The sequence below is a fragment of the Mirounga leonina genome, unplaced genomic scaffold, assembly GCF_011800145.1.
Source record: "Mirounga leonina isolate KUSES-001 unplaced genomic scaffold, KU_Mleo_1.0 Mir_92, whole genome shotgun sequence".
Classification (NCBI taxonomy): Eukaryota; Metazoa; Chordata; class Mammalia; order Carnivora; family Phocidae; genus Mirounga; species Mirounga leonina.
In genome coordinates, this window is record NW_023270852.1 from 601,973 (window position 1) to 626,805 (window position 24,833).

The 24,833-nt window shown below is 49.1% G+C and overlaps 1 protein-coding gene across 5 annotated transcripts in view; it reads left to right on the plus strand.

Annotated features, from left to right (window-relative positions):
• The window catches only part of ABCC8 (ATP binding cassette subfamily C member 8), a 75,283-nt gene that overhangs the window by 10,020 nt on the left and 40,430 nt on the right, over positions 1-24,833 (plus strand). For 3 of the 5 annotated variants that reach the window (XM_034995072.1, XM_034995075.1, XM_034995077.1), the window contains exons 4-10: positions 1,683-1,849; positions 3,516-3,758; positions 4,652-4,840; positions 11,535-11,699; positions 14,936-15,091; positions 19,432-19,566; positions 19,947-20,109. In XM_034995072.1, the coding sequence (XP_034850963.1) occupies positions 1,683-1,849; positions 3,516-3,758; positions 4,652-4,840; positions 11,535-11,699; positions 14,936-15,091; positions 19,432-19,566; positions 19,947-20,109 (1,218 nt within the window). The remainder of the gene's footprint in view (positions 1-1,682; positions 1,850-3,515; positions 3,759-4,651; positions 4,841-11,534; positions 11,700-14,935; positions 15,092-19,431; positions 19,567-19,946; positions 20,110-24,833) is intronic. The other 2 variants (XM_034995073.1, XM_034995076.1) reach the window with 1 other exon arrangement.

Genomic DNA, 24,833 nt, shown 5'->3' on the forward strand with positions numbered 1-24,833 from the left:
CTGAGGGGATTATCCTCCCACTCCTGGGCCAGAGGCGGGCAGCGCACAGAAAATAGACGCTTCTGTCCTCTATCCTAATGCCTTCACCCAGGGACCTGAGATAGATGGCATTCATCCCTCCCTGGGCAAGTTCACCATCTTGGCCTAATTCCTTGCCCTGGGCAGACCCCAGCTTTGGTCTCCAAGAGATGCCCTGGCATTCACATGACCAGGCCCACCTAGGGATGGAGGGCAGAGTGAAGGTGTCTCCTTCTCTATGGTCCCACCAGAGAGGAGCTCTAGGGGATTTAGGCTGATCTTGACTGCATATGGCGCTAGGGAGCCAGGGGGAAGGAGCTGTCCATGCTAAAGCGTCTCCTAAAAGGGGACTAGTTATTGCTGCTTTCTCTTTTTGCCAGCTAGCAGTGGTTTATTAGCAGGTGGTGGTGGTGAGAATTTAGAGATTAGCTTCTGACGTTTAGGGTCCCAGGTCTAAAATCTGGAGATGATAACAGTGTTAACAGTTGATATCCAAAGAGCACCCACTGGGGCGCCTGGGTGGCTCAGTTGGTTAAGCGACTGCCTTCGGCTCAGGTCATGATCCTGGAGTCCCGGGATCGAGTCCCGCGTCGGGCTCCCTGCTCAGCGGGGAGTCTGCTTCTCCTTCTGACCTTCCCCCCTCTCATGCACTCTCTATCTCATTCTCTCTCAAATAAATAAATAATAAAAAAATCTTAAAAAAAAAACAAAGAGCACCCACGTGTGCCAGGCCTACTGTGCCCAATGCTTTCCATACATTGCTCACAACACCCTTTGAAGAAGTACTATTATTATCCCTATTTTATGGGTGAAGAGACTGAGGCCTGAATGGGTTAAATGGCTTACCCCTTAAAGTACAGGAGCTGAGCCCAGGTATGTCTGGCTGCAGGGTCCCGCTCTAACGACTATACACACTGCCTCACAGAACTGTGACTTCCGTGTTTGTACCCCCGCAGGCCCCCAGGCTCCACAAGAGCATCATCATGCTGTCGTGGGCTCTGGACTGGGCACACTCAAGCGTGCAGTGAGCTTGGACAGCTCACATCCTCTTTGGGGTCCCAGTTGCTTCATCTATAAAATGAAAGAGCAGATTGAAGAACCTTTAAGATCTTCCCAGCTTAGAAATCCCACAAGCAAACCGTGATAGGATGGAGCCTCTGGACACGGGCTCCGGGTCAGGCTGGCCCAGTTCCGCCGCCTGACCGCTCAGCTACCTGAGCCTGGCTTCCTTCGTCCGGTCAGTCCGGGGTGGTGGCAGTTCTCCCCTCACAAGGTGATTGTAAGGAATAAGTGAGATAATACTTAAAGTGCTTACTTGGCACAGCACCTGCAACTGATTTAAACCGAAAAAATAATTTATTAATTACTGTAAAGGGAAATTTGGCTGACTTACAAGACAGCTTGACTTACAAGATTGTTACTGTTTTGAACATACCCATCATGGATGTTTTAATGTATGTACACCAGCTCAAAATTACACACGTACAGATTCACACACACAGCCCTTTACTCAGAAATGTGCACTCACACCCATAACGTTGGCTTATTCACTCACACACATGCCTCCTCCCTGACACACTTCTTGTCTCCCCTTCTCTCCCACACCCTTGCACACATGTGAGTGCATATGCATGCGAATCGCACACACATGCTCTCGCCTGCAGCCCTGCTAGTCTACTGGACCTTGGCCTTCATCACCAAGACCATCAAGTTCGTCAAGTTCTATGACCACTCCATCGGCTTCTCACAGCTGCGCTTCTGCCTCACGGGGCTGCTAGTGATTCTCTACGGGATGCTGCTCCTGGTGGAGGTCAATGTCATCAGGGTGAGGGTAAGCAGGCCACTCCTGGGCCACCCCAGCCACCCACCTCAGGACACACCTGGGCCAGGGTGGAGCTTCCAATCAGTGTTCTGCCCCTGGGTGTGGGCCCCCCACCCTGCTTCTTAGCTGAGCCCTAGAAGGAGTCAGCCTCTTTTAGCGGCCCCCAAAGGGGAGTTGAGACCAGTGGGAGAGGTTCGAGAGGAACATTCTGTCTGGTCCAGCTGCCCTCTACCCCAAGCTCCCAGAGGGAATGGAAGTGATAGGAAGTGTTAACCAAGGTTGAAAGATTCTGTGTTTAATCCCATAGAGAGGGAAAAGAGCTTCGAGTACTGGTTTCTCTGAGCTCTGTTGGTGGTGGTGGTGGTATTGTTTTGGGGGAGAGGAGTTATTTTAATGTATTCATATAGTTACGCATATACCTGAATGAGTCAATGTGGCTGCATACATGTCTTTTGTCTTGTTTCATTATCATTTTTGCTTACCCCCTTTCCCTCTCTCCCCTCTCCCTACCCTACACTCCCTGGACCTTTCCCTCCCCAGGTAACCCAGATTAGCAACCTCATATGTGCCCTTCCACTCTTGGTTTTATTAATAGAATACCATATTCATGTATCTATTTAAGGTTCTTTTTTCTCAACACATACAAAAGTTTTTCCTCTCAATATTCATTTTATAAAAATAGGATCATATTATACACAGTTTTCTGCATCTTGTTTTCCTCACCCAATAGCTATCTCTTAGGACACTCTCCAAGTCTGGTATGGCTAGTTTAGTTTTCTTAATGGCTGCATAATATTCCATCAAGTAGATGAGCAATAATTTCTTCAGCCATTACCCAATTGATGGGCCTTCACTTCATTGCCAAGTTTCTGCCTTCACAAATAATGGTGTATTAAACAGACTTATATCTTTATGTATCGCTGCTTTTATTTCTGTGGGAGAGAGTCCAGGGAGCGGAGTTGCTAACTCAAATGGTCTGTGTGTTTTAAATGTCAATCAGTGTTGCAGAGCACCTTCCAGAAAGGCTATAATCTACCAGCAATGAATAAGAAAACCCTCTCCCTGCCTCCAACGAGCAATGGTCCAGCCCCATTGGGGTGATGAGTATCAAGTACTACTTGAATTTGCATTTCTCTGACACCCCTGTTTTAGTTGGTTATGTACAGGGTACGAAGGCCAACTACATTCCCTGCCTCAAATGACCCTCACAGCACCCCAGGGATGTGACTACCACCCACTTTTCAGACAAGGAAACATTTGAGATGAGAACTTGTCCAAAGACACCTTGCTAGTAAGTGGAGGAGGCAGGATTTGAGCCAAGGTTTGCATGACTCCACGTTCTGCAAACCCTACATGAAACATGGTCATGTCCTCAGATCTGTGATATGGTATATGGGAGATTTCTGCTCTTCCCCAATCTAACTTCAACCCAACCCAACCCAGCCAAGGGGATTCAGAGTAGACCTCAAGGAAGAGTTACAAGTCAGGAGGCCCTGGCACTGGTAGCCAAGATGTGCGGAGTGATCCTTCTCCTGGGACTAGGCAAGAGATAGCCCCAAATGTTAGAGGTCAGGGTCAAGGATGGGATGCCACAACTCCAGATCTTTTCTGGGGCAAAGTGGAGAGGGGTGAGAGGTTGCATTTACCTGTCCCCGGTGACCCATGTGCCCCACAGAGATATATCTTCTTCAAATCACCAAGGGAGGTGAAGCCCCCTGAAGACCTACAGGACTTGGGGGTGCGCTTCCTGCAGCCCTTTGTGAACCTGCTGTCAAAAGGCACCTACTGGTGGATGAATGCTTTCATCAAGACTGCCCATAAGAAGCCCATCGATCTCCGAGCCATTGGGAAGCTGCCCATTGCCATGAGGGCCCTCACCAACTACCAGCGGCTCTGTGAGGCCTTCGACACCCAAGCGGTCAGTGGGGGCCCTGCCACACCATCCATTCCCCTCCCTCCAGGTTAGAGTCACAGATGGGGACCTCAGAAGGCATCATGTCAAACCCCCGGTAGGGCCTACTGAGGAGAAGAGGCTTGCATAAGTTACACAGAGAACCGGGGACAAATCCAGAAGTTAAGGTTCATAGGACGGTCCCAGCTAGAACAGCCCTTACAATTTAGGTCATCTGAACTAACACCCTCATTGTCCGGATGGGGGAAACTGAGGCCCTGAGAAGGGAAGTGACCCCACTGAATTCCCTCATGTCCTAAGTTCTTCCTTCTAGAGCTCAGTGATGAGAAAGGTGGGAATTTTCACCCATTTTAAAGGGGGGATTTAGTGGCCTGATACTTCTAAGAACTCTTAAGCTGAGCCAGGCAGGGGTCTCCCTAACTCACTGCCATGGAAACGGAGACCCCAAGAAAGGCTGTGACCTGCCCAGAGCTGGGCCACAGCTGGTAGGTGGCAGAACCAATCTCCCAACTCCCAGTCCCATGTTCCCTCACTGCCTCTTGGCTAGCACAGTGGGGAGACACTGAGGCAGACGCAATCACAGGTGGTGACGAATGAGGGTGCCACCTGCCGCTTCCTCATTGCAGTGCTGTGCTCATCACATCGTCCCTGACCAGCTGTGTGACCTTGATCGAGCACCTGGCCTCAGTTTCCCCATCTGGACCATGTTGGTGTTGATAGGGCCCACCTAACTGTGCACTTGGTGACTCAGTGATTTCTTCTGGAGTTCACCTGTTTACAGCAAATATGGCCACTGGGTTTCCCCAGGCAGTAGGAGCCAGGGACTTCCTGGGAGGCCGGGCCCTGCCGCGAACGGGCCCTCGGCCCTTCTGACCTGGCCGTGGGTTCTCGCTGGGCAGCAGAAGGACTTGCAGAGCACGCAGGGGGCCCGGGCCATCTGGCAGGCGCTCTGCCACGCCTTCGGGAGACGCCTGGTCCTCAGCAGCACTTTCCGCATCTTGGCTGACCTGCTGGGCTTCGCCGGGCCACTGTGCATCTTCGGGATTGTGGACCACCTTGGGAAAGAGAACCGTGTCTCCCAGCCCAAGGTAGGTCACCCCAGCGGGAGAGCAGATCTTCCCTTTGGAAGATTTTCCCTTGTACGTGAGAATGTGCAAGAGGTCAACGTGTGTGCACGTCAGCTGCTCTGGGTCAGCTCCCCACACTGGCACAAAGCCCTTGGCAATATCTCCCTCTAGAAGATGCTCTGCATCCGGTTAACAGAAATGCCAGGAGGCAAGCTGGTGCCCCAGGAAGACTTACGGTGCCCTGCTCTCCTCACCATGTCATCACTGCCATAATACCTCTCCCAGGTATTAGTCATTCAGAAAGTTGTAGGAAGTGCATTTGTTTACTCTGCGTCTAGGGCCTCTCTGATTTGTTGAATATGTTGGCTTTCGTTTACATCATCTTTGTAGACTCCAAATAACTTCTCATGATCTGACTACTTCAGTTCTGTATATTCTGGCATCCAAGGTTCCACAGGTGCATCTTGGAGGCTGCTGTTGGGGGTGAGGGGCAAGGGAATCCTCCATGGGCTTCTCCCCCCAATTCCAGATTTCACGCAAAGCTGCCCCAGTTTTATGAATATGTTGGACTTTCCCATTAAAAATTCTTTGACAAAAGGATTCCATGTCTTAAAAATACTTCAAACTCATTGGACTAGATGGTATCTAATGGCCTTTGCAGCTTTAAAGATGCTACAGACTGAAATGTGTTGGACCAAAGAGGCAGGAAATCTTTCTGGGGGGTTATTTTCCCTGCTTGGGGCAATAGCATCCACTCTGGGGATGGGGTGGGGTACTTAATTCCTTCCTCTGTTTCTTTGCCGCCATGCAGGTTCAGATGGTCACAAAATTGAGAACTGTTCACCTCTAACAAGACTCAGAGTTTTATTTTCCCAGCAGGAATATCATTATAAACTTTTAACCACAAACAGTCCGAAAATGAGGCTGAGAATTGCCAATTAGAGATCTTAATGATTTATGACACTCCCTTGTGTCACACTATTCATCTCATTGGCTCTAAGATTGCAGAGAGCATTTAATCCTCGGGAGGTTTATATTAATTTTTCCCAGGGGTACAGTTAACCAGCTGAGCACTTCTGGTCAGGAATATGAGACACTCCAAGTCTGTTTGTCTGATTTATTCAGCAAACATTTATCGAACCCTACTGTGTGCCAGGCCCGGGTTGGGCTGTGGGAATCCAGAGGCAGTGGTTATGATGGGGCCTATTAACTATAATAACAACCACGTGCTGACCAATTAATGCATGCCTGGCTGCTTGTGGGAGTTACCCACGTGCTGTCTCCTTTCACGCCTAACACAACCTTTTAGGGTAAGTACTTTTTTTTTTTTTTTTGGTAATAGCTTTATTGGGATATATATAATTCATATACCATACAACTCACGGGGTAGGTATTTTATCCCCATTTTACAGACAAGGGACTTGAGGCACAGAGAGGTTAGAGAGTAACTTTCCCTAGGGTTTCTCAGCTACTTTGTGACAGAGTTGGGATCTGAGTCCAAGTCTCTTTCACTCCAGAGTGTGGGCACTAGAACTCTCTATTATCAAGCCATCACCTCTGGCTCCGAGGACTGTGAAATCCAATGGAGGAGAGAAATCCAAATAAAAGATTTTCTAAACACTGCTATTAGGGCGTATATCCAGGGAACTGTGGGAAGAGGGAGTGACTAACTCAGCCAGTGGTCATGGACAGCTTCATAAAGGAACAAGTATTTGCATGGGACAGGAGTTAGCCAGGCTCAGATGGGCAGATTTCTAGTTCAACAAGAATGTGAGGACTCTTCTTGCTTGTTTAGACCTTAATGGCTTTTGAGCCTCTGAACTGTACTTGGCCCAAAAAGGGAGAGAGGAAAGGGCGGCTTCTCTTGTCTACAAGAGTGTCTCCTTCAGTTCTAGTCTGACCGTAGAGGACTCCAGAATATTCTACACTGATAATCCCACAGAAGCAAGAGCCCGCTGCAACTATCAGGAGGGAAGCGACACTGGCCAGAGCCCTTCTCACCTTGTTCACACCATTGTCCACTTCCTGTGTTTCCCAAAACTCTGGTGGGGTTCTCGTAGAGAGAGAACTCTGAGGCAGGATGTGCCAAAGAGGTAGGGAGAACAACACTTAGAATTGTGGTTCATCTGAACGTCTCTTTTCTCTTTATTTGTATACCAGCCCTGGGATTTACTGCCCTCTTATTGGAACGCTCTTGTCTTGGTTCTTTGTGATTTCGTAAATCCCCGAGACAGATGGCTCTGCCTCAGTGGCAGCAGGCCTTATCAGATTTAATATTTGTTCCTGCAGCCCAAAGGCAATCAGCAAATTACAGACATTGAAACGAGAGGTGAAAGTAAATATAAGTCTCCAGTGTCAGCAACAAAGAATCCTCAATCGTGTGGTTGCCTGGGATATGGCTTCTCATTTGGGCTTCCGGCTCCAGAAAATGGGGGAGAGGGGTCATTTACTGAGGTCATTTGGTTCATCCCCCTGCCTCCCAGCAGCTGTCACCCAGAGACAGGTGCTGTTCTGGTCTTTATGAACCTACGAGGAAGCTCTTCACGAGCAGCCCTCTGTAAGAAAGCCTTTCTTTGGGCTCAGCCTCCATCCGTGCTGCTCAGACCGCACAGCAGGGCACCATTGTTTACTTCATTGTCAGTGGCCGCCCTGTCCTGTCTTCCCTTTCCAGGACACTCACAGTTGGCAAGAATCACACTGCCCTTGGAATCCGCGAGGACAAACATCATTTCTTCTTTAATTCCACACTCCTGTCTCCTCTGCCACTCCCCTGGGAAAGCTGAGACCCAGGCTGGGTGCAGCCCATGACCTCTCTCTCTCTCCAGCCCCCTCTCCAGCCTAACCCCCACCCACAGTCTCTCACCTGCCAAGGATGCCACTGATCTGGCTGCAGGGCAAGGGAACTGGATTCGTAAAGAACTGCCAAGCTCTGCTCTAGGCTGTCAGCTGAGCAGAGAAAGAACAGTAGGGCTTTGGTCTGAGGGCCAAAGCTTCCAAAAGCCTCTAACTTCAGAGGGGAAACGTGTGTGGGTTCGTGAGTGTGAAAGTGTTTGTTTCTGAATGGGTTCTCCTGGGAACCGTTTATAATTCTGTGTGTATGTCCTTCTATTTGTCCTGTGTCTCTTGGTTTCTCTTTTTCCATGTGTGTCTATGTCTTCATTTGGGTACACGCATTTGTAGCTGTCACTGTGGGTGACTGGTGTAAATTGATATGCATTTCTGTGACTTTGTGATGTCAGTATGTGGGTTGGTCTCTTCATGACAATGCCCATGCAGCTGCTCTGGGCTGGCATGCCTCCCTTCATCTCACTAGCCCCTCTCAGCCCCCAAGACTCAGCTTAGATGTCACCTCCTCCAGGAAGACTCCCTCTGGTTGGATGAGGTGCCCCTCCTTTGTGTTCCCGTAATAGCCTGGGCTTGCAGCATCAAACTCCCCTTGTCTCTTTGTCAACTCAACCCTGAATCCCTGAAGACAGGGACTGCATTATCTGACCTCCTTGTGCCCAGCACCCAGCTCCATGTCTGACACTCAGGGGCACAGGAGACATGAGTATTCAGGTAATTATACAGAAGCACTCACCTGCTGAGCACTTATGCTTACTAGATACCTTTACCTGCATTGTTACACTGAATTCTCACAACAATTCTCTGGGTGGAAACCCGCTGTGGCCTCATTTTACAGTGAGGAAACTGAGGCTCAGGGAGATTGAGGTACCTTACATAAGGACACAGTAGCTAATATATAACGAGTCAGGACTCAAACTCAGATACGGCTAACATCTAAGTCCAGGCTCTAAACCACCATGTTAAATGGTTAAAGATGGATGATGGGTACGTTGGTCCATGAGTGGTCAAAGGTAGTTGTTATTGCTTTTTCCCAGGGCCTTTCAGGGCTGGGACCTATGGGCAATTGACTTCTGGCTCCTGCCCAAATAAGAAGCAAAAGCCCACGTGATCCCTGTCCATTAAGCCCTAGAGAACAAGGGAAGAGGGCTTTCCAGCCATACCTCTGGCCAGGCAGGGTAATGGGGGTCAGAACTGTAGAGTCAAGAGTCCTGGGTTCTAGTCCTACCTGTGGAATGAACCAGCTCAACTGCAAAATGGGCAACTGTATAACTTCTATAGAAAGCAGATGGAGAGGAAGAGCATATGCACTGATTAATTTAAAATACATATTGAGCCTGGAAACCCCTGGAAACAAACACTTCCCTGAGAGCTTGTGAAAGTGTGAGACTAGGGCATCTGATCTTCCAAAGCATTTAACTCCCACCAGATGTCCAGTTGTAGGTCCTTGGCCTTTTCTCTCCAGCCTTCAAAGTGTTGGGCAATGTCCATGCCCTCACACCCATTTAAAGCTTCCCAGGGCCTGCCTTCCTTGGGCAGGACCCCGGGTCCCTTTGGCTAGTCTAGTACCCACTTCTTAGTAAAAATTTAGCTATTCTGGGCTCCATCTCTTTTAAGCTGTCTCTTTGAAGAGAGATCTAATAACACCCTAATGACTTAGACCTGCAGGGAGATTTTCATCTTAATAGGCCACAAGAAGTTGATCCAAAGAAATAGAGTTTCTGCCCCAATAGTATGTGTGTTGTCGGGGGAAAGGGTCAAGGTTTTGCCTTTAAAGCTGTGAAAAAGGAATTAGTTGCTTTGCTAAAAATGTACAAATAATGAGCGTATTTAACAAATACCACCCATACTCTAACCAACATATATGATCAGGTGATTTTTCGAGTCCACATTCTCCAGCCCACGTGTTTTCTGATCATCGTGAGACAGCACATGCGTGGCACACTCGAGAGCTTTCGTAGCGGTCAGTGTTCCCATGAGCAACAGAATATACCCAACCATTCCCTATGGATGCACATGGACATGGCTTTTCACCTCTCCCTCTGCTGTAACCCAGGGATAGAGCATTTTCATTTCCTGATGTTAAATGATTTCCTTTGGGGTAAGTTCCCAGGATGTGCTTTGTTGCTTTAACATAATGGACTCCATTCTCCAGAAGTGGGTCTCTGTGGAAGATGGTAGAACCGAAGAATTCCAAAGTGTGTTAAATAGGACCAGGTCTTCCAAGCCCATGTGCCTTCATCTTTGACCCAGAACCAGCCACGTGGCCGTGGGTCTGTCCCCCACAAGCTTGTAGCTGACAATAGGAGACTCGAGGTCAAGAGGCCGGGTGAGGCTTAGGTAGTGGATCTAGGGATGTTTTGGGCATCACACAGGTTCCTGTTCATGTTCATGTGTTCTGCCTTATCAGCATGTGACCTCGAGGCAGCCACATAACCATGCTGAAACTCCATTTCCTCGTACATAAAATTAGGCTCATAATGGTATTCTCATTGGTGTATTGCGAGGATGGAGTTCTGCACCTGAGAAATACTGTGTCCTGCCCCTTCCTTCCCTGCAAGGTCAGGTCTCAACCCCTGCAGCCTCATTTTAAGGTCCATTTTGCTGCTTCCCCCCCCCCCCCCCCCACGCACCTCCTTCCTTCTCCCTCTGCCTTTCCCTCTGGTACTTTGATAAATGAGCCAGAGTCGGGGACTTCAGGCCTTGGTAGGCCTTCCTCTAGGAGACTTTAATTGTCTCACTGTGCCTGCTTCCTGCTGTCCCCAAAAGGAAAAGACTTCTGTCCCACAGAGCCAGGGAGAGATAGCTGTAAGTTCCATGAAGCAGTAAGGGCTGATTGAGGAGGCCCAGTTGAAATGAGAGGCAAGATCTTTTGTAGCATCAGACCATCAGAAAGCTCTGTATCCAATGATCCAGGAATTTCTGACTCTAGGAAAAAGACCCCTCTTGGCGTTCTGACCCCTTGGGCCTGATCCTGGCCAGAGACGTGCCCTCAGACTCCTTCTCATCACTTTGTTCCCACCACCCTTCACCCTGCAGCAGCTCCCATACCCTGCAAATAGCTTTCAGAGTTCAGGGCAGAGTCTCAGGAAGGGGAGAGTGCTGTCTTCATGGAAACATTGATGTGGTTCTGCTGGGGAGCAAAGGACTTAATCAGGATCAAAGTTTTCCTGGGAGCTGTTGATGCTGAATTTGGAAACAGACATGCTGTTGTTTCCTGGTATCTTTAGCAACAGAGTCAAAACGTTTGGGTTTTTTTTCCCAGTGCTTATCATCTGAGATCTTGCTGGAGGTGTAGCAAGAGGACAATTTAAAAGGAGGTCCTGGGAGACCATGAGGCCAGGGGGGCTTCTGAAATCTTCTCAGTCCATCAGAGGTGATGAGTTTCCACCTCGCCTGGGAGCACTACAGTTTTCCCACTGGCCTCTTCTCCCCAGAAATTTCTGCAGGGCTGGCTGTTGATGAGTGTAGGACAGGACCTCAGCTCATTCTGGGTTTTTTTGTAGCAGAGAACACACATTGTGGGATTTGCTCAAGCAGTTCTGATTTTGGCTGCTCTGTGATTTGCTCTATTTATTCTTGTTCCATTCAGAGTGAGCTCCCCTGGGCCTGGTGGCCCCACAGCTGAAAGTCATATTTATGGGCACAAGGTTAGAGCTGGGCCACACTCTGTTCCCCTACGTAGGATGATGAAGAGGGTATGAGCAACCCTCCCTGTGGCTAGAGGATGTTTAGTTGGATTTATCAATCTGATTTTGCCCTTATACACAGCAGCACAGACTTTGCAAGCATGGAGGCTCCTATAATAACGGCCACCATGGCACACTAACAGGTGTTAATGGTGGTCATCTCCGAATTCTCTTTCCCACAGAAGCAATTTCTCGGGGTTTACTTTGTCTCATCCCAAGAGTTCCTTGCTAATGCCTACGTCCTAGCCGTGCTTCTGTTCCTCGCCCTCCTACTCCAAAGGACATTTCTGCAAGCATCCTACTATGTCGCCATTGAAACTGGAATTAACTTGAGAGGAGCAATACAGGTACTTGGCTAATGATGTTTTCACTTCGCAGTAAAAACCACATTATTCATCCTCACGGGCACTCGAGAGTAATTCTGCGGTGAGTTTATCTTTTTGTTGTTATTGCCCTTTAGCAGTGCTTTGAATCAATAACTGTTGACAAAGCAGTGTAGGAGGGTGGAAAGTGCCTTGGACTGGACTCGGGGAGTGTAGGGGTCCAGCCTTGGTTCTGCCTGGCACTGGGTCTGTGATTTCACCTGCTCGGCCTTGACTGGGACAGACATCACTGATGGGTCACCTCACTCTTTCCTGCTGAATGCACATACAGACTCAGAATCCTTCTCCAGATTCTGTTCCAGGGGTCTGCCACTGGTCTTCTTTGAGTGCAAAGAAAGAAACGAGTTTGACATACCAGAACTAGATAAGCCTCGAATATCGATTTGAGCTCTTATTTTATTTATTTATTTATTTATTTGAGAGAGAGAGTGAGAGAGAGAGAGAGCACAAGAGGGGGGAGCGGGAGAGGGAGAAGCAGACTCCCTGCTGAGCAGGGAGCCCGATGCAGGACTCGATCCCGGGACTCCAGGATCATGACCTGAGCCGAAGGCAGTTGCTTAACCAACTGAGCCACCCAGGCGCCCGATTTGAGCTCTTAAATCTTGGGTCCTAACAAGAGAAATTTATCTGGCCCCGTGAGTCCCTTGGGTCTAGGTCCTCGCTCCTGCCCCCTATGGCTTCCTTCTCAGCATGGGTTAAAATGATGATCAAAATCAGGAAGGATTCAGGGCACTTTTAAGCAAGGCGGTGATGAGAGTTGTCTAAGCCCTAGTGTTTTCTTTAGAATTTTGGTTCCACTGTTGAGATGAGGAGATCCAGTGTGATAGTGGTTTAAATAGCATAAAAGTTTGTTTTTCACACTGAGTCAGGGCTGGTATGGCAGCAGCATGCTCATCAGAGACCTTGGCTCCTTCTGGAATGCTGCTTTCATGTGATTTTTGTCTTATGGTTGAAGGTGGCTTTTGGCATTGTCACTATTAGACCTACACTTAAACCAGCAAGAGTAGAAAGCTGGGGCAACAGAAGGGAGCGCTGCCTTCTTTTAAAATCATAACACAGAAGTTGCGCATATTCTCTCCCATCCCATTGATGAGAAATTGGCCACCAGGCCATACCTAGAGAGGCTAGAATTTGTGGTCTTCATTCTGGACAGCCCTATATGTCCCCTAGAAATTCTTCTTGTGAAGAGGGGAGAATAGATCCTGGGGGACAATTCGTTGATTCTGCCATACCCAGAAATTCCCATGAAGTCAGAACACTCGGAAGTTGTGACCAAACCCAAAGCCACCTCATACTTCAGAACAGAAATGTTACTCAGATTTTTAACACCGACCGGTCCCTTGGGAGCCCAGGATCAGCGGCTTTACAGAAATGGGACTGAGAGGAGAAGGGGATGGCCTGGGCTGGATCCAAACTCCATTTATCTTAGTATAGTCCATGTGAATGGCGCCCCCCCGAGTTGTGTAGTGCACAGCCTGTGCAACTGTACATGACAATGCTGTCCATCCCCAGTGGTTTTTCACTGAGAAAACAGTCATTTCCTCAGGAATGTCATCATATGAGAACGGTGGAAAGAGCCCAGGAAATCTAAGGCCCTCTGAGATTCCTAGGGGCTCAGAGCTAGGAGGAACCAAGCTATTCCTCAGTTCAGAAAACCTCTCTGAAAGGTTTTTTGTCCAGGTTCAGCACAGACTGGCAGACACATACCACCATAGACCACCATAGATGACAGTGAGTTTTGTAGTCAAACAGTTTTGTAATTAAATCTTTCTGTTTGTATGTCATAAATTACACACTGGCCCAGTATTTTCCAATTACACTAAAAGAGCCAAAAATGGGTTTTAAATGTATTCGCATGTAATTGTTTTTATCGAACTGTCTGATCCAGGAGAGCTAAATTCATATGCTACAAAAAGAAAATGCTAGCATTGATTGTGGAAACAAATTAGAAAAACAAACCTTTTTTTCAGAGCTTTACATAAGATTATACATAAGGGTCCATGTCTTCATGAGTTTGAGAATAACCACAGTTCTTGCATGAAACGTTATTAAGCAAAATTTTTGTATTAGATACATAATTTTTTGACATACGCCAGCTATTAGTCAGTTGCATATTTCTGTATATCCTGGTCTTTACTGAATAATGCATTCTTTGGTAGATTACTCTATGTTCCTACTTCACTGAAACTAGATTTATTATTATTCTTTGAAGACTGATTTCACATAACCTAGGCTGTGCATAGATCTGTCAAAAATGTCATTGCCATTATTTTACCCATGGTGTATATAAACTCACAAAAAGACATAGAGTAGGTTCATGCTTTAAGCAAACCTGACCCGCAAATAACCTGGATCTCACAAAAGATGAATTAAGGGAGCTGGGAATGCACCTTATAACAAATGCACAATAGAATTTCATTTAAGAGCAGCCATCCCTAGGGCATTGAAGATGGGAATGCATTTTTCCTTGTTAAAGAGCACACACCCTGAAAATTGCCATCTTTCTAGAAGGCATGACCACTCTGCACAAAGAGCTTTTAGGTTCAGAGTTCTCCCATTACCATGGCTGCTCCCCATCTGCCCTGGAGAGACAGACAGAACAAGGTGCTCTGGGTAGCTGGACTCCCAATGATGATGGGGCTGATTGACACTTATATGTCCCGTCTCACATAAGACCTTCCCAGGCTGACCGCCTGTTTTGTTTCAAGGCTCAATTAAGACAGGACTTGGCCTCAGAGCATACCCCCGCCCCCAGCTGAAGATAGCCACATTAATGCAGACAGCTGCCCCACTTTATCATTTTTATGGCTCTGGAGTGTGTTCTCCACTGGCTTCTGGCAAATCAAGAATACAACTGGACCTGAAGATCTGCTATTAAGATTTAAGAGCTAATTAAGTCCTGTCCCCAAGGGAGAGGTCTTGCTTTGCTGGGGAAAGTAGCTTGCCTTGCCAGCATGGATTCCTCATTTGAATGCTGCCTTTCTGACTTGCTTGATCTAGAATCAAAGCCCTTTACCTCTCTGAGCCTTAATTACCTCATGTGTGAAATTGGAACACTCATTTTCCCCACTCATTGCCCCCTTACAGAGCTGCTCTGTAATGTCTGAGAAAGTACTGGCCCATTGTAGACACATGGCATCTGGGAGAGGGATTAGGACAATGATGATGACAAATGTGGAACACTCTGCTCTCATTTCCAGACCAAGATTTACAACAAAATTATGCACCTGTCCACCTCCAACCTGTCCATGGGGGAAATGACAGCCGCGCAGATCTGCAACCTGGTTGCCATCGACACCAACCAGCTCATGTGGTTTTTCTTCTTGTGCCCAAACCTCTGGGCTATGCCAGGGCAGGTAAGGGCTGTGTGCCAGCATTGGGGGTGGAGGGCACAGAGTCAGAATCTTCTAGGACGTGCCCGGTGACTAGGAGCGCACCATCTTCCATTCCATGTTTGCCTGCACCTTCCACCCTTTTGGGGTCTCCATGGGGTATACGCCTGGCTCCCTATACTGTCTCACACTCAGCAAATGGTCTAGCCATCTCTCTCGTCATTAAGGCTTAAAAAAGTATAGAATAATCATATGTGGAACACTTTTGCAGACCTTAAAAGTTATGTAGCCACAAAGTACTTAATTACATTGAAAAATGTTCATGATGTATATTTAAGCCAAAAAAAGTTACAAAATAGTATATGCAGTGAGCTTTGCACTGAATTGGAATGTATGTATATATACATATTTGCACAGATACACACAGGAAAAAGAACTAGAAGGCCACATGGTGGGATTACGGTAATTTTTATTTTCTTTATGCATTTCTAAATTCTCCAATAAACGTGTATTATTTTTGAAAATCAAAGCCATGATTTATTTCTAAAGCCAGACAACCTTTGGGGCTGGCTCTGAAGGAGGTGGCATTCTCTCCCAACGATAGTAGGCAAATCCTCAGCATGGCTTATCTGACCCCTGGGCTGGTCTGCTCTTTCATCTGGAGCTTCTCCCATGGAGCCCATGCTTCACTCTGGTGCTCAGACCAGAAGTGGGAATCCCAGAGCACCTGCAGGCTCCAGAGAGACTGCCTGGTAGAGAGGATAGTGTCTGGGCTTTGGTAAAACAGGTTGATTCAAATACTTAACCTGTCTGAGCCTCAGTTTCCTCATCTATGAAATGGGCATGATTCCTACCCTTTGGGGTTGCTATGACGATTCAATTAGATGATGTAAGTAAAGCGCCAAGCAGAGTGCCTGGCACAGAGTAGTCACTAAGTAAATACCAGATCCCTCGAAATTGCACACTTTGGTGTGAGTGAGGACTTTATCGGTCCAGAATCCATTGTTCCTTGGGATGCAAATTCCATAAGCCTTAATCTCAAGTGATTTTTATTGGTCCTTCTTATCTGTAAAGCTTATATTTGAAAGACATTAAAGGAAAATAGAAGGAGAGACTTGCACAGGGAGTCAGCTAGGCATCTTGATGGGGAGGTAGGGCAGGGAATCTGATGGCCCTTTTTATGGGGACAGCCCTATATGCCATCCCCTATTACCACTTACCCATGCCTAGACTCCTGTGCACCCTCCTTCTCTGCCAAGATGGATCGGTGACTACAGAAACTATAGAAGGGCCTAGAGAGCTCATCTAATATAGTTACCAGACTTATATCCACAAGAACGCTTTTTGTTATGTCCCCTTAAACCACCTCCTTTGAAAGAGTTTGTCCACCAAACCTACTGTATTGTCATCATTACTATGACTTATAACGTTTATGGCACATACATCGTTGCTAACGATACTAACGAATAACACTTGCCCCAGCCTCTCTCGCTTGTGTAGTTAACCCTCCCAACAATGGGGCATGGTAGTTTTATCCCCACGAATCACTTACTTTTGCTTATTTATCATGAAGTATCACTTGGTTTTCCATTTTTAATTCCTTAAAGGCTATACCTTTGCCACTGAGAAGAGGTTTCAGCAACCCTCAAGACCCAGTGTCACTACCCAGAGTCGACACAGTGCCTTCAACCTAGTCAGGATGCTCTGTGCAGCCTGGCTGGCCACAGGCCATGCAGCTTTTGAGCATACTCAAACCAGCTCAGGAGCTCCACTGCTTTACCCCCAAGGTGCTCCTTGATTTCTAATGTTTTGTTTTGGATTTTTTTTTTTATCACATATACTTTTTAAAAGAACAGCTTCATTAAGATATAATTCACCCATTTAAAATGTGCAGTTGAGTGGGTTTAGCATATTTGGAGCTGTGCAGCCGTCATCACCATTTAGAACACTTTCATCACCCTGGAAGGAAACCCGTGCCCATTGGCAGTCACTCGTCATCCCCTCTCGCAGCCCTAGGCAACCTCTGACCTACGCATACTTTTGAAAATCTAACGAAACCTTCTCAGAAAAACCAGTGTGCCTTCACACATTTTGCCTACAATTTCAGGGGCTTTGCTGGCCCCCTGAAGCTTATGAACACCATGTTAAGGAACTTGGCAAGAGTGGGGACTTCTTTGATTCCCCATCCCATGGGCGCTGGAGGCCTGGAGAGGGTGGGCCGCACAGTGAGCCGGTAGCAGCACTATTCCCAGGTTATCTCCTTTCTGTGGTTCCCTAGTGACAGAGTTCCCATAAGGCCTATTTATTTGTTTGTCTGTTTGTTTGTAAGAAGAGGGTTGCTGCCCAGCCTTGATCTCTAACTACATGCCAGGTATTATTCTAGGTACTTATTATATATATTCATTTAATTTTCACAGCAGTCCTGCTAAGTGGGCATTAAAATCCCCATTTTAAGGATGAAGAAGCTGAAACTCAGAGAGGTTAAGTAACTTACCTAAGATTGCACAGCTAGGTGCTGGGACTGCATTCAAACTCAGGCCTGCAGACTCCAGGGCCTATGATCTCCCCACTACTCTACTAGATCATTTTCCTAACTTGCAAATAGGGGCTACAATAGCCCTTGTGTTCCCTACCTTTGCTTTGCATACTCAGAATCCCTGATTTCTGGTCTATTCTTCCGTGGGGTCCCTGAGACCCCTGCAGAATAGAGGCGTGGACAGAAGAATTTGGGGAGCATGACAAGGGGTGGGTGGAGGGTGAGAGGGAGGCTGGCAGAAGCAGCAGCTGTGTTTCCAGGTCCTGTTCCAGCAGCTGCCAGCACTTGGAGGTGGTGGGGGTTTGGGCATCGACCCCTAGCAGGTGCCGTGGTGGTGACTGTGGGAGTGCTCTGGGAGTTCCCTTGATGTCTGGATCTATAAGCTGCTGAACGATGCCCTGATTGCCTCCATATGAGGACAGCTAATGAAAAGACTGGATGCCAGGGATAATTTGGGGGTAGGATGATGCAAGCAGAGCCAGGCAGGAGTAGGAGTTTCTTTATTTCCTAACGTGCTCCTCTGCACCCCTGTGTCAGCATTTAAATCAGTGAAACCCTGGGAGACAGGGGGTGAAGGGGTCACTTAACCAGCCCCTAAGATCCTGCTAACACAAAAGGCATTCTGTGATTCAGAGAAATTACAGAGCCGCTCACCTGCTCTTCCGTCCTTGAGGTAGTGCGAGTTGCTTACTGCCAATTTCGTGCAGGGCTCAGGGAGTGCGGGGCCAACCCAGGCAGACTTTTTTTTCCTCCCCAATTAAGGAAGACAGCACATCTGTTCCTTTAGAATAAGCCCTGAATTTAGAGCTGTCTGCCTCTGAAGGCAACCTGATAAATTGTCATCTTGATGCTTCAGGGGCTGGCAAGAGTAATTTACACTTCTCATAAATATTCAGAAGCAGGCGGTCGTTTGCATAAAGCTAGAAACAGAAGAATTCTCTTTTCAGAGAATACTTGCCAGAGTCACTAAAAAAGTGAAGCAACAGCCTTCATGTACATATGTAGATCTGTATTATAGATTATAAAGTGTATCTGCCGCTAAGAATTATAAAAACTTCTATTTTAATCCAAAGACCAGTCACTGTACAGCATGTCACAAATTTAAGAGATCATTTTCGTTTTCTTATATATGTCATAATTAGCTTAATAGAAGACAGTGCATATTTTATTTCTAAAAAGATGCCAGGAGGGGCGCCTGGGTGGCTCAGTTGTTAAGCGTCTGCCTTCGGCTCAGGTCATGATCTCAGGGTCCTGGGATCGAGCCCCACATCAGGCTCCCTGCTCCGGGAAGCCTGCTTCTCCCTCTCCCACTCCCCCTGCTTGTGTTCCCTCTCTCGCTGTGTCTCTCTCTGTAAGTAAATAAAGAAAATCTTTAAAAAAAAAAATTTTTTTTTAAAGATGCCAGGAGCCTAAGAATGGGACTTGAACTCCCAGCCCCCGGATCAGTTTGTCCGGCGGGACGCAGCAGAGCCCCTGTGCTCGCTCCTACATCACTTTTCTCCCCGCGGGAGGGAACTGTCAGCTTGGACAGCCAGCAAACAGAACAAAAGGTGCCGTTACACCCGTTGTGCAACCTCAGCTCTGAGACTCCCATCTGGAAGGTAGATTTGGAGAGAGTTAACGCCCCAGCGGGCTGGCAGATAAATGCAGTTAGCCATCAGCCCAGAAAGCCACTGCTTGTGCAGAGACGGCCTCATGTTAATACCTCTTTCTGAAATTGCTTTGTCACGCCTCCTCCTCTGGCCCCCGGGAACAGCTGGAAACAGCACCCCCTCCCCCAGGGCAGCCAGCAGGTCAGAGGAAACTCACCCCCGTGACCCTCCCTCAGATCATCGTGGGTGTGATTCTCCTCTACTACATCCTCGGTGTCAGTGCCTTAATCGGGGCGGCTGTCATCATCCTCCTGGCCCCTGTGCAGTACTTTGTGGCCACCAAGCTCTCCCAGGCCCAGCGGAGCACACTGGTGAGTGAGTGTCCTGGGCATGCTCAGGCCCCCTTTCCCCAGCCTTTCCCATGCGGCTGCTTGGCTGCTTGGCTGCTTGCTTCCTCTCCCTGTCCGTCAGAGAGGCTCCTCGCTCTTCCCCCAGATGCCGCCAAACAGCCACGCACAGGTGAACACACACACACACAGCCACACTCATTGGCCCTAAGCAGACCACTTCCCTGGCCAGGCCTCAGTTTCTGTGTGTGTGAACGGGGATGAATGGAGAAGGCAGGGGGCATCCCCGTGGGCACAGGAGCTGGGCATTGTCTGTGAAACGGTGAGGGCATTGACTCGGCCCCTTCCTCTTGGGTGGGACGGGGGCAGAGGAGACTCCTTTCTGACTTGGGGACCCCTGGCAGGAGTATTCCAACGAGAGGCTGAAGCAGACCAACGAGATGCTCCGTGGCATCAAGCTGCTCAAGCTGTACGCCTGGGAGAACATCTTCTGCACCCGCGTGGAGAGGACCCGCAGGAAGGAGATGACCAGCCTCAGGGCCTTCGCTGTGTACACCTCCATTTCCAGTGAGTCCCCGCGACCAGCCAGCCCCATGCTCTGCTGCTTGCATGCTGGGAGAGGGTGTTCAGGGCTTGAGGCGGGGAGCGAAGGTGGCAGAAGCAAGAGACGTTGGCAGCACCCAATCCAGGGGAGCCTCAGACTGTCTCGTGGAGCAGAGCCCCCACAAGTCACAGTGTCCTCAGTCACTTACCCAGCAAATGTATATCGACAGCCTGCTGTGCGCAGGGCACTGTCCTGGCCCTCAAGACACAGTGATGACAAAGACAAGGGAGGTCTTTTACACTCCACTGAACTGATCTCTTATCGGGAGGCGGCCGTACATTTACATAAACAGCAACAGTTTTGAATTCTTGGGGGTGTGAAGACTCACTGCCCTGAAGCAGCTACAAGGAAGCTTCCACCTACCTGGTGGTGGGGTATGAGGAGAAAGGTTCTTCTTAAAGAACAGAAGTTCAAACCTGAGGTACTCACAGATGTAGGGACTGAATCCAAGTAGTTAGGAAACCCCAAGCCCAGAATATATGTACAGAAAAAAAGACCAAAACTGGTAAAACTCCCAGGTCCTAGCAGACACACATATTACAAGTACTTTCCAGAGAATATGGGGCTCCACCAAAGAAAAATGTACCACCCGAGTATGAGCCATCAAATGCAAAACAACAGGAGAATTATTCCCTCAATACCTGGAAATGATAGGACAGTCTGAAAAGAGATCATAAAATAAGCATGTTCAAAATAATTAAAGAGCTGAAGGAAGGCGTTAGACCAACAAGGTAAAACAGAAGAGTATCAGGGGGAAAAGAGTCAAAAGGACTTCTAGAAATTAAAAATTTGGTTGTCAAAATTAATTCGGTGGACGGGTTCCCCAGGTCAGGCCAGGGCTTATGGAGGTCAGGTGGCCGATGGAACCCTGGCCCAAGTTGATGTTACAGTTGGTCTAGGGGCTTCCGAGGACCCACCCTGTTGTGCTTAGTGCCCAAGTGCATGGTGAGGATGGAGATGGTTAGCAGCTGGAGACCTCACACTGGTTCCCTGGCCTGTCCAGTTTAAGAGTCAATGTGGTAGGAAGGGCCAAGAAGAGGCTCCGGAGAGAGGAAAAAAAGGAAACAAAAATGACTCAAGTGTAATGCTTAAATGAATTAACATACCTGAAGAGAACGTTTGTGAGTTAAAAGACAGATCTGTGGAAGTTCCATAGAATGTGGCAAGGAGACATAAAAGAAAGTGTTTTCTGCCGGTTGAGAGAACCATTTTACAGATGTGAAATGGGGGCCCAGAGCGGGGTGTTTTCCTGAGGTCACTCCTGAGGTTAATGGCATGGCTCAGATTAGATCCGCTGGAGGCTCGTGCTATTTTCCACCAACGGCTGGGCACCTACGTGGGGTGAGGAAAACTTAGGACACTATGGGGCTCCATTTTCAGACGATTTTCTCTGAGTAGGAAAGAAACAACCAAGAATGGGCTCTGATGGGCATGGGAAACAGGGGAGGAAGTTAGAAGAGATGCACTCAGCTGACCACCGCCCCCAGTTGAAGTGGGTTCTTTTGGTGTGCCAGGAAGAAACACTGCTGTGGGGGTCGCCGGGGGTGGGCCACGAGTGGAGGGTGCACTGGGCGTGCCTCCCAGATAGGGTCATGGAGAATGAGACGGCCACTCAGGTCTTCTGTGTGTTCCTGGTGTTCATATTGCCTAAAGAGAGGGTCCGGTGGGGCCAGGTGGCCAGCATCCAAGCTGGAGTTTCTCCCAGGGCAGGGCTTACACTGAGCACCCCAAGTGTCCCACTCCCTGTGTCCATCCAGACCATGGTGTTCTATGGCCAGACCATCCATGGCACCAGTCATGGCGTCTTTCTGCAGAGAGTCCTGCTAGGGCCTGCTTTTCTCAGAATGGAGTTGTGAACATGGCAGGCAGCGTGACTTCCTGGATTCCTCACCGAGACACTCCAGGTGTCTCCTCTTGACCCTCAGCCCTGACCATGCGGTGTTCAGGGCCTCTGAGCACCCTCAGGCTGGGCACTCCACAGGATTGGTAGGAGAAATTGGAAAGGAACATGTGGGGAGCTGAGAGAAACCAGTGTCTGAGCCCCAGGCCCTCTTCCTGCTTCTCCCTGTCAGCTCTGCCTGCCCCTGGGCCTGGTTGTGGTAACAGTAACTCCACACTGTGTATAATCCAGGTGAGGACACCTGGCTTCCAGACATCTCACCAATGGGAACAGCTGCTGAGGTGGAGGAGGGTTTCCCCCCACAGCCGGGTGACTGCCTCTTCCAGCAACAGCATAACAGGGTGGGGTAGGGCAGGCTCCCCATTGCTGCGATGGGAGCTAGGGAGGGGAAGCAGCAAGGAAACTGGGGGCACTAGGGCCCCAAGATTCCTAGCAGCAAAGTAAGGGCAACTACAGGTCATATCGATGGGGGCAGCTAACAGCTACTTTGCTCCGAGGAGATGTATGCTCATTTCCTGCATTCCAAACTACAAACGTATTGTATATAAACAACATTGTGTGATGCCTAGGTTCCCAGGTTAGCCCACCGAAGCCTATCTAGTAGGTGTTCTTTGTCCCATGAAGCCCTCAGAGGACAAGCCATGGCTTTGTAAAGGTCCTGGGGCCAGGAAGATGTGGGGGAAAGAAGATGCCATGTTGTCAGGGGCTGAGATGACTGTTAGGAGTGAGGGACTCTGGAGCCAAGCAGGGGTCTATCCAGGGTTCAGCGACCTAGAAGGATGAGCAGAACATCCCAGGCTGGTCCCTGGAAGAGGGCAGTGGGAGGAAAAGGGAAGTGCCCTCCGGGAGAGTGTTGAAAGCTAAGTGCTGTTTATTCTGTGTTTGCCCTTCCTGGGATGGGTCTGTTAGTCAGCCGTGGGAGGGGGGAGACGGGCTGGGAGGGGCCCCTCCTGGCTGCAGGTATATGCTGTGAGTGTGTTTTTGTTTACCTCCTCCTGGACTTCCTGCCTTCTGCTCCCTGTCACCAGGGATCAGGACATAGGTTCTTGGCTTGAGGTAATGGGGCATCTTTCGTTCTCTTCCCTGGCGCCACGTGTGGGGTCCTGGAGCCACAGGAGAGCCCCAGAGCCACTCTTCCTGCTGGGCTTTCGGCGTGGTCATCGTGTGCCCAGCAGTCAGACGGCTGGGCAGATTAGGGTACCTCTGACACTCTGTCAGATTCTCTCGCCATCAGAGCCCTGAGCTGGTACGGGGCAGGGCAGGGGGCTGGGAAGGAAATGGATACAGTTTCCCTACCATCAAAATCCAGAATTGAAGAAAAAGAGATACAGGTCACTCAGCGGGGGTTGAATGAGCCTAGCCTGGGTGGCCAGCCCTGTGCTAAGCCCTGGGAGGGGTGCAAGAGACAATACATGGTGCTCCCCATTTTCCAGGACTTTCTGCTCTGCTGAGAACTCAGAGCTGCCGTACACGAGACAGTGCGGCGGGGATCACTGCGTGGCATGGACCTGCCCTGTGCTGGCTGCCTAGCGAGCCTGATGGCACTCAGTCCTCACCGTGGCCTTGTGAGCTGTGTGGTCTACTGTCCCCGTGTGCTGTGACTGGCCCAGGTCCTCAGCCAGTAAATGGCAGAGATTGGAAAAGAAGGAAGCCCCTATGGGCTGGGACTTCACCAGAGCTTCCTGCAAGAGGTTTGAGCTGCACCTCGTAGGATGGGCAGGGTTTCAATGAGTAGAAAATAAAGTAGGGAAAAGCTGGAGGCAAGTGCTGGGGCCACTCCCCTGAGAAGTCGGTTCCTTTTTTCCCTACAGAAGCTGGTGACTCTAGGTGTCCAGCCCTGCCATGTATTGGAGGACAAGCTTTGCAGGAGTGACAAAGGGGTCCTAGGCCCTACCCGTGGACCAACAGCCATGCTGCCAGTTCATGGTGTCCTTCGTGCAGCACCCATCGCAGAGCCTTCTCTCTGTGCCAGACTCTACCGGGGCCTTGTGCATTAACGAGGGGGCAAGCAGGATCCTCTCCCTCACAGTCTTGAGAGAGACTGTGCTGTGAACAGTGGCTGTGAATGAGACCAGCACCAGGGGCTCAGTTCCAGATGCCCTGCTTTCTCTTTTGTGGTACTTACCTGACCCTAGCCTATCTTGTTTCTCTCATCACTTAACTGATAAATATTTACTGAGCGCCCATGATGGGCCAGGAGCTGCGCCAGGGCCTGGGCCAGGCACAGGGCATGTGGTGCTGGGAAGAAATTGTGGTCCTGCCTGTGGGTTCCTCAGAGTCTCGTAGGGAGGCCAGATGTGTAAGTGTGTTGTGAGTAAGAGGAACAGAAGGGGGTATTCGAGGTGCCTGTGGAGTTCTACCCAACCGGGTCTGGACAGTAGTGGGTGTCAAGGAAACCTTCTCAGAGGTGCCCAAAGGATGACTAGAGGCTAGCCAGATGAGGGGAAGAATGTTCCAGGCACAAAGACCTGGAGGTGAGAGGATGGTGGTGTGTTCAAGCCTGGAGCATAATTCGGCGGGGAGATGGTAACAAGACCAGATGTTGTGCTGCGTTCAGACCCCTGGCCTTTCTCCCAAGGCAGGAGAGCCACTGAAAGAGTTTAGGTAAAGGACGGGCATGTTTGCCATCACTTCCTGTGTTCTGTGGTCAAGGGGCTTCGGTCTTCCCAGCTGGTCTGAACCACAGCCAGGTGGGCCCTCCGTGTCCTGAAAACAAAAAACGAAACCCAAGCCCAACTGTGCCACAGGTGGGGGGATGGGGGTGGGCAGGATGGCGCTGGCGAACCC